Genomic DNA, 9,900 nt, shown 5'->3' on the forward strand with positions numbered 1-9,900 from the left:
GTGCAGTCGATAAAAGCACTTTCGAGATAATTTAACTATCTAGACTGGAATATCTAATTGTCTAGTTTCAGTGCTAATGATGGGCACGCTATGTTAGGAATGCCTGTAGTACTAGTGTTGTACCGGTAAAGGACGAATGGATAGTGATGTGAATGAGATTTGTTGTGAGCGATAGGTCTTAAGATTGGTCTTTCGATATTTTGGTCATCATAGGGATTTTTAACATAAAGATTTTTTATTCTTAAATCTATATCAACACCCATTATTCCAGATAAGATTCAGGCATGTCTATGCTTAACCGCATGGATAGCCGTGTGGTAGACGTCACCATGCCAAACCCACAGTGTGTGAAGTGTCACGGGTTCGATCCCCGCGTAGGTCGAGCGGTTGTGTGATCCATGAATGCTTGTCTTGAGTTTGGGTGTCTTTATGCATGTGACGTGAATTTTTATATTGAATATTTGTTGTTATGAAGGCAATAGAAATACATCTTCAGTAAAGCAATGAACTGTCCAGCTATCACAGTTCACGAGCTACAGCCAGGTGACAAACGAACGAAATTTGGGATTTCGACGGAAGGACAATTGAGAATAAGTTATAGTGTTCCTGTATTTAACGTTTAGGTACGGAACCCTAAAAAGGACAGTTAAAAAGTCTCAACAGGAAAAAATAATAAAACATTTTAAACTCTCAAATCAACCAGTGCAGTGGGACAAGAACAATACGACATTCTCCATCACAATATAATGCAGAATTGCAATGCTAAAAAAGAACAACAACAAAAAAAGTATTGTCTGTCAAATGTCCTTTCAATTTAACACAAAAGATGCATCTTCGGATCGATCTAGTGACCCACATTCACGTGTGTGTCATTCTGTCAGTCGTGGCATTGTGACAGAAGCCTTTGCTTGCATGTTTAAAAAAAATAACATTCGTCCGGCAACGTCTCATTTAGTATTCAACCGTCATTATGTGTGGACGACTCGGATTTTGAATTTCGAACTGTCAATTCGAATTATTTATTCTTTTTTTATTTGACAGTTATTTTTTTTTTTGGTTTCGCTATTGCGTTTTGTTTCAACACAATGAAAATGTACAACTACAAATACGTTTTTTCTTTGGTTTTCTTTATAAATTATGTTAGTTGCGATTATTTTTTGAACAAAGTCAATCATATAGAGTATTATAGGAATAGAACGAGGCCTTCGAAGTCGTTTTCTAGTTTTTCATCGAACTATTTTAATCAGAATTCAGTGGTTAAGCCAAGTAAAGGGGAGAAAGTGTTATGTGGTACAAGATCTGTGGATTTCAACCCGAGGAGGATGGGGAAGATTGTCGGAGGGACTGAAACACCCTATGGTGCTTTTCCTTGGCAAGTAAGTAGATTTTTGTATGTATTTTTTTTGCGGGCAAACAGCTGATGTCTTGGGAATGTCGTATACATCCATACTTTTATACGATACTAGCTAACGCAGCAAACGTTGTTTTGCTATAGAGATGACTTCAAAAGGCTGAAACAATTACCTACTCAATGTGCACAAAAAATCTCGTGAGAATCGGTCGAGCCGTTTCGGAGGAGTTTAATTTCGTACACCGTGACAAGAGAATTTTTTATATTAGAAGACTAGTTGATGGGTTTCTTTATTATATATTTAGTATTTTTATTTTTAGCCTATGGCACAAAAAGCTTCACCATTGATCGATAAAATAATTTCAAAAATCGGTAAAATAGTCCCCAGTGATTATCTTCTATAAAATCACAAAAAAAAAACTAAACATCTTCATTTTAATACTCTCTAGACTTTAAAAGAGACTGCGACCTCTGAGTTTGTACGACATGTCTACTAAAAAAGCCATTTAAAAGTGTTGATATAATATATCTTACTTGAAATTCATAAATGACTTTATTAAAAAATGATACATAGTTCCTCAAGAGAAAAATCCGATTTATACTAATTTGAAAGTCAACCTTTTTATCTTAATAATCTTACATGATGAGTGACATAGCTTAAATATGTACCTACCTGGGTCTTATCTTGACTAAAACACGCAGTATCTATTATCTAGGCTGAAGACGCGCGATATTTTTCGGCTTTTATGCATTTATTAAACTCTCTATTAACTTTTATAACATTGTATACATTATATTTTTTTGAACTGCTACCGGTCTTGGTATTGATCTCCTTTGCCGCGGTTCGATTCTCAAATATTTAAGTCACATATACAAAGTAACGTGACTTGGAGCAAACCTTCGTGGACGATGTTTGCTCTGAGCGGAGGTCGAACCCACGACACGTTGCGCAGTGGGTTTGGCTCGGTGTGTTTTTGTATACATTAGTGACACCTTTAAGACTTAGAGGATTTTATAAGTAGGCGGTGTCGTTTAAAAATAACTGTAGCCACATTATAAAAAAAAAACAATAGAAGAAAAACAACGGTTGCTACGGACATGAAGGTGATGAATTATGTTTGTTTTTGAACGTTTCATCGGCCTAGCCTTTTCCCAACTATGTTGGGGTCGGCTACCAGTCTAACCGGTTTCAGCTAAGTACCGGTGTTTAGCAGGAGCGACTGCCTATCTGACCTCCTCAACCCAGTTACCTGGGCAACACGATACCCCTTGGTTAGACTGGCTGTCAGACTTTTTTCAGCTTCTGACTATCTGTAACGACTGTCAAAGACGTAGGAATAACAACCGGGACCCACAATTTAACGTGCCTTCCGAAACACGGAGGAACTCGTTATGACAAAGATGGTCACCCATCCACGGACCAACCGCGTCAAGCATAGCTTAACCTGTGATCGAATCACTTATGCGGTTATAGCTTAGCCACGAGCTCCTCGTTTTTGAACGTTTGCTTTTGAAAATTAATTAAGCTTATATGTACGGAAATCTGAATCGCTAGTGTAACTCGCACTTGACTGGTTTCATTTTATTATAAACGTGAATGAGTAACAGCACCTCTTTTTTAATCATTCATTCACAACAAGCCACTTATAACTTAATAACTTATTTTAAATTATTAATTGAACAATTATATTGTAAATCAAAATATTTGGGTTTACTGAGAACCGTTCAAGGAAGATATGGTGATGAAATTGAATTCGGTAATCACCAGAAATGAGAAAACAAGTTGATTAATGCTTATTCCTTGATATTCTCAAGTTCTTAGTTCTTATAAACTCACTTTTCTTGTTTGTTTGTCTGTCGTTCCGGTTGGATTTTCTCATCTCGATATTGAGGCACTTCCCGATAAGCTAGCAGGCTGAAATTTTCGGGGTAGCTTCAAACCCGATGACAATGCAATATACGACATTATATGAAAACGACAGGACCGATTTTAATGGAGACATATATACCTATAACATAAAATTTGAATGGGTTGAAAAGGTGGGCTTTTAGATTTTTTAAATGTATTAATTTTAAGGTGAGAAATAGCTTTTGACCATTTTATGGGATATATAAAATGTTTCTACGAAACTTGGATATAATGTTACTATGTTCATTGTGCTTGGCATTCATGGATCACACAAACGCCTGTGCTACGCGAGGGTAGAACTTAGGATACATCGCGACAGTCGCGTTAAAGAAACTAATGTTATAACCGTAAAAGTATCAGCAACCTCCAAAACAAATTTCATCAAAAACCGTCTAGCTTTTTAAACTTGAAGCGGTAACAAACATACACACATACTTCCGCATGTATATTTTAGTGTGATTCATAATAAACCACATACTTATTAATAAAAATATGAATACTCTTTCTCGGAAGTTTTGAGATCGATCAACTTAATTAAGCTTTTACAATTACCAATTGGTAAAGCTCATAATTAGCATTAATATGCGCATTCACTTTGCGGTCGTACCTAATCACTTTTTGTATTGATTTTTATTTATTATTTATATTTAACTGTTGATATAACTTGTATGTCAAAAGCCTTTTGTAATAACGGTAAAGTTCATTTTATTAATATAATAAATAATGTAGTGTCTGTTTGTTGTGTGTCTTTTTAGGGGTCCGTTACCAAAGTGTAAAAATTTAACCCTATTACTAAGGTATGTTTGTCTTTATGTCTGTCCTTCCGTCTGTTAGCATAAACGCTGACAGATAAATAGTTGAAATTCAAAGATGCTGTTGTCGCTATTACAACAAATAAAAAAATAAAGACTAATATTTAATAGAGGATAAATCAATCAATAAATTCAGCCCAATCATGTGCATGGTGCATTCAAAATGCAATTTTAAGTTGAAATGCTGTCCGTCGGTCTAGAGAATAAGCTAAGTATTAAGATCCTGAAAGTTAGATCGTAAACCGTCTCTAGTTCTGCCTATAATGAAGAAACTCAGAGTCTGTTTTGTATTTACTTTATTACGAAAGTAAACGCACCGTTTACTTTTACAAAAAAAATCGTTACAAAATCGACAACTGTCCGTCTTTACATAACATAACCTCCATTTTTGTTTTCGCGCGCGATGAGGCCTAAATGTCAAATTGACAGTTATTGTTGCGTTCAGAAATAATGAGTGGCAATTACCGACTTTCACTTTATGTAATGAGATCTTCATGGTGTTTACGAACTTTTGTTTGGTGTTAATGAAATGAAGAGTGATATATTGTTGTTGTTTTTTGTAATGTTATGTAGTTTAGTAGGTAGTGCGTTTTCTCTCGTGTTTTATGGGTCCGTATCTGATACTTAGAATTTGCTTTTTGTGACCAAACTGAATGTTATAAACTGTCGGTTAATGGTAACGAGAAATACACAAAAACCGGATTATCTAATATGTTATTTTTTTTTTATATATAATAGTTCTTATAAATCACTGTTTGTAGGTGAGATTTTTTTGTTTATTTAATGGCATGGAAAAATATTTTTCAGCAACATTAGATACGTTTAGGACAGAAGATTGTCCCCTGTTTCCTTTCTATGGAGACGCTATATGAGTTGTTTTTACAAGAAACACTTATATCCATCTTCTTTTTTATGTAAACAAATGAATTATTATAGCTCTTCGTTAGTCTCGCTTAAACTCGAGATCACGTGAACCTATTTGGCTTACTTCAGTCTTAAAATATTTGTCCAGGGAAGGTTTAAACTTTGAGAAAATATGGATAAATTGCATTAAAGAAAAAAAACTGTAAAATAACCACGAGATGGGGTGTTACGCGTGCGATACCGCGGGAAACAACTAGTATCCTATAATTATATGAAACACGGAGCAAACAAATTGGTACATCACTTTCACATGGACAACACTAATTATATTACGTCACATTTTTATTACGGTTCGATTGACCCACTTCCCTATTTGGGAACAAGTTCGATTCTGTGCGTTGAAAGTTTGAAAGCTCAAGTTTGTTCATTTCAATTTTCAACTTTTTTGGATCCCACTGCTGGGCAAAGACCTCCTCCTTTCTCTTCCAAACCTGTCTATAGGTATACCACTCGTTATTCGTGCAATGAAACTTAGTCCTCGAATTTCCTGATTTTTGGGAAACAGAAATACTAGAAACATTTTCTTTACGACTTTCCGAGTTACCTATAATATGCCTTTTCTTTTTATTAACTAAAATTAACATAATTTTCGACAACTGTCACACAACGCCATCTAGTCTCAAACTAAGCAAGGCGTGTACTAGGAGTACTAGACAATTAATAAACTTATAATATCTCTAAATACATACATAGTATAGAAAAATTACACCCAGAAACAGAACACATAATCGTGCTCATTACACAAACATTTGACATGAGTGGGAATCGAACCCACGACCTCTGTTACAGCAGTCATCGTCACTAACTATGGGGATTACTTACCAGCCACTTTTTTTCAGTTCATTCTGTTTTGATGATGAGATCCATCTAGGCTGGTTTATTAATCGGATTAATTTAATATTTCAGGTGGAGATTCAAATGCTGGATGTAGACAAGTTGACGTTTGAGCATCACTGCGGTGGTGCTGTGATCGCGGAGCGGCTGGTGCTGTCTGCGGCACACTGCTTCGATAAGGTATACTCATTTTTGAGGTAAAATGTAACAACCTACCCACCCGGTTGCATATAGGTCACTCTTACAACTTTTACCGTCAGTTTGAATTTGACGACTACAGCTAGCTTAAAAAAAATGTAGGATTTATCTATTTGCAATTTTATTTTATTTCTTAATTATAATATTCCACAACTTTCACGCAACGCCATCTAGTTTCAAACTAAGCAGAGCTTGTATTATGAGTACTAGACAACTGATAAACATACTTATATATTTCTAAATACATACATACATAATATAGATAAATCACACCCAGACACAGAACAAATGAGCGTGCTCATCACACAAACATATGTCCTGGGTGGGCATCGAACCCACGACCTCCGGTATAGCAGTCAGGGTCACTAACCAACAGACCAGACTAGAACGGATAAGGGCCTACGGAATCTTCTTACAGTAATATTATTGCAAGTGTTGAAGAAAAACCGTGACCTTGTGACCTTTTGATGGCTGTCAGAGGATACCATTTGGCAGTCTTTAGAGCTGACCTTTAATTTTGTGGATAAAAAACTTTTCAGTTAACTGTCACTATAGCCTGCTGTGAATGTGTTTGCCACGCCTGCGGTGGTGACACAGCGCCATCTATTAGATGAATTATGCATAATGGGTTGGGTGTGTGGTATTGAGTGAGCTCCGATAGTCAAGGTTTAGGGTCGAATTTGGTGGAAGCTAGCACAGGACATGGGGAGGATTATATCCAGTTGTGGGAAGACAAAGTTTGTGTATGATGATGATCAGCTGCGATATTTACGTTACCTATTGGTTTTTTCCATTTCAGCAACCGTTACAGCTGGACCACATCCGTCTGGTGGTCGGGGAGCATCGTCTGAAGTTTCAGGACAAGCATGAACACCGGTTTCTAGCTGAAAAGGTTATCCGGCATCCAGACTTCAGGAAAAGTAAGAGTAGTTTCATTGGAAGTCTTTGTTTAAACGATTGAATGTGTCGTATTAAAACTAGGTAAAATGGAGTGAACAGAGTTTCAAGGGGTGAATAGAAAATAGTATTTTTTAGGGGGTTGCATGAATATTCTCTAACATGAAAATGCTTAAACACAATTACTTCATGAAATGCTTGAGAATTTTCTTATAATCTTTATATTTTGTCTAAATTTTAATGAAAACTTTTTTATTTCTGTCTATTCACCCCGTATGTTGGTACACTTGTCCATCCCGAAGAAAAAAATATTATATTTTACTGAAATGAAAGGACTGGATAAAACCAAGAGAAAAAAAAAAGCCTCTAGGTTTTATCAATTTTTAGGGGTCTGTATCTAAAGAGAAAAAACGCAAACATTATGACAGATACTCCGTTGTCTAGACTGTATCTTACGAACGGGTTTTTCAGTCACAATTTTACGTCTAAGTTTCAACTTATTTATTTGTTACTCAATACATTTGTTATTCTTTATCACATTTGTACGAGACTTGGAGTCATGACTCCCTCTTAATCACGTATTATAAAAATACTACTAACTTACTGTCACCTTATTTTTTTTTTGTTTGTCATGACTCCTACCTGTGCCTACACACATATTAACTAATTTTGTCATTGCATTCCACACGGAATGACAGCGTGCTGCTGGGGAGCTTGTTGCTCTATTTCTTCTCTCACACCAAAAGCTCTTAGGAAGCGGTGAAGGGTGGGTGAAACTGGGTGCTGTTCAATATAATCTGACCTTCAAACTGCTTAGTAGCCTAATTGTGAGATGACTTTTGATTTTGATTTTCTTATTGTAATAAAACCCCTCTTCTATCCCCTAGATGGTCCTCACAGTAATGACATCGCCATCATCCTAGTCTCCCGATCTGGTAATGGGGTGCAATTCAATTCCCATGTCCGTCCAATATGTCTGCCTGAGGATGGAGTACCACCAGGGAAGTGGTGCGCAGTCAGCGGCTGGGGGTTCCAAGCTGGTACGTATTATGGTTAAACTGATAAAATAATGTTTTATTAAAAAAACATACGACCGATTCCAGATATAAAACTACTGGTCAGATGAAATTATGGGAACAAATGACAGTTATTTTAAGTTAAATAGAAAAAGAATCAACAAAATTGGTTCATCCAGTCCAAAGTTCTGAGATAAAAGATATTAAATATACACACGAATTGATACCAACCTTTCTTTTTCAGAGAATACTGAAAATTTTGCTCCAGTGTTAAGAGCAGCACAAGTACCCGTCATGGATCTTACTACATGTAGGAAGAGTCACGTGCTGGGCGGGAGACAACAAGCTATATTGGACTCTATGATTTGTGCAGGTAAGTTCTATTTGGAATCTTTTTGTTGAATGTAAACCTAAAATATATTATGAAGAAATTAATAAATGACGTTGCGCCTGATGCTAAAGTTATAGCAAAGTTGTTCGTAGTGACAATTTGCTGTAATTTTTCAATCAGTGATAAATGCTTTCCGATTTTAAAGAAAAGAATTGGGTATTAAAGCAAGTTGTTCAAAAATAGGATAAATTAGTGCGTTTTGAAATGCTTGTTTTAAGGTGGGGTAATTTCATGTCTTTAGTTAGCGCCTAAAGATTAACTAATTTGAAATATATAATTACCTTCAGATTCCTTTCCAATCGGTCCAGCCTTATAGGAGTTAGTTGTCAAACAAACAGATAATTTTAGAACCAAGTTGAGAACCGAATCATACCAAAAACAGAAAAAAAACAAATTCTATGGTTAACCTGCTGTTACACGCTTTGCTAATGTTTTATTTTCAGGCGTTCTCGATAGTTAGCCTGCTGTATTGACACGCTTTGCTAATACATTATTTCCAGGCGTCCTATCAGGCGGTGTGGACGCGTGCCGCGGCGACAGCGGCGGGCCGCTGGCGTGCCGCGGCGGGGCGCGCTGGGCGCTGCACGGGCTGGTGTCGTGGGGCGCGGGCTGCGCGCGCCGCGCCCGCCCCGGCGTCTACACGCGCGTCGCTTACTACACGCGATGGGTCACTGACACTGCTGCAAGCCTCGGGTTCAATATACCTAATTAGTGGAATTGGATAGCACAGGACTGTAGATTGAAAGAAAGGGGGTAACTTCTTTCAATTTTGAATATTTGGGAGGGGGGGGGGGTGAGTTTTGTCCGAGACAATGGTGTATCAGTAAGCGAATAAACAAACAAACAAACAACGCTTTTGTGTGGCCTGTTGGTCTTGTTTCTATATCAGAGGTCGTGGGATCAATTCCCTTCTTAGAAGAATGTTTGTATCATGATGATCATGATAATTTGTTCTGTGTGTGTCACGATTCTTAGCATCACATCCACGACTTTCCCCATTCCATTGTTATTTAAAAAAATTAAGGACACACCCCTAAAAAGCCACATCGGTAATTTCCTATTCTCCTACAGCCATCCATTTATCCACTGAGCTACTGCGATATTTCACCTCATTCGATCCATAAAATGACTTGCCTAACATCTTATATGTAATTATGATTTTCCCATAATTATATTTTAAATAGTTAGTAACATAGTTTAATGCCAAAGGTTAGATATAAGATATAGTCATATATAATTAACAGTAATTTGTCTTAAGATATTACACGTAATAAGGTATTATAATTAAATTATTGCAAAAAATTGTTGTTTTATTTACTTCACGTGGGTTCAACAAATTACAAAATTGCAAGTTATCACATGTTAAACATGTGATAGTGGTTTAGACAATGTTTAAACTCATTAAATTATAAAACTTCAAATGTATGTGAATGACATTTCTCTTCGCCAAGTGACGTGACTTTGACTTGTCAGTTCAATACATTTGAGTGATTCGTCAGCGTTAGCGAGGCGTCATGTATTTTGTTTACCGGTCCTAGTCTTTAAGTCTTTCGGCAATTGTATTATGC

The 9,900-nt window shown here is 36.5% G+C and overlaps 1 protein-coding gene across 1 annotated transcript; it reads left to right on the top strand.

Moving 5' to 3' along the window:
• The first annotated feature begins 813 nt into the window (after window positions 1-813).
• Window positions 814-9,641, top strand: LOC113499017 (trypsin-like). The gene is made up of 6 exons (XM_026879321.1): window positions 814-1,376; window positions 5,903-6,010; window positions 6,828-6,948; window positions 7,813-7,965; window positions 8,186-8,314; window positions 8,833-9,641. Exons 1-6 carry the CDS (start codon window positions 1,086-1,088, stop codon window positions 9,042-9,044), a joined length of 1,014 nt encoding a protein of 337 aa, XP_026735122.1. The 5' UTR covers window positions 814-1,085; the 3' UTR covers window positions 9,045-9,641.
• Window positions 9,642-9,900: the final 259 nt, after the last annotated feature.

The sequence above is a fragment of the Trichoplusia ni genome, chromosome 11 (genome assembly GCF_003590095.1).
Source record: "Trichoplusia ni isolate ovarian cell line Hi5 chromosome 11, tn1, whole genome shotgun sequence".
NCBI lineage: Eukaryota > Metazoa > Arthropoda > Insecta > Lepidoptera > Noctuidae > Trichoplusia > Trichoplusia ni.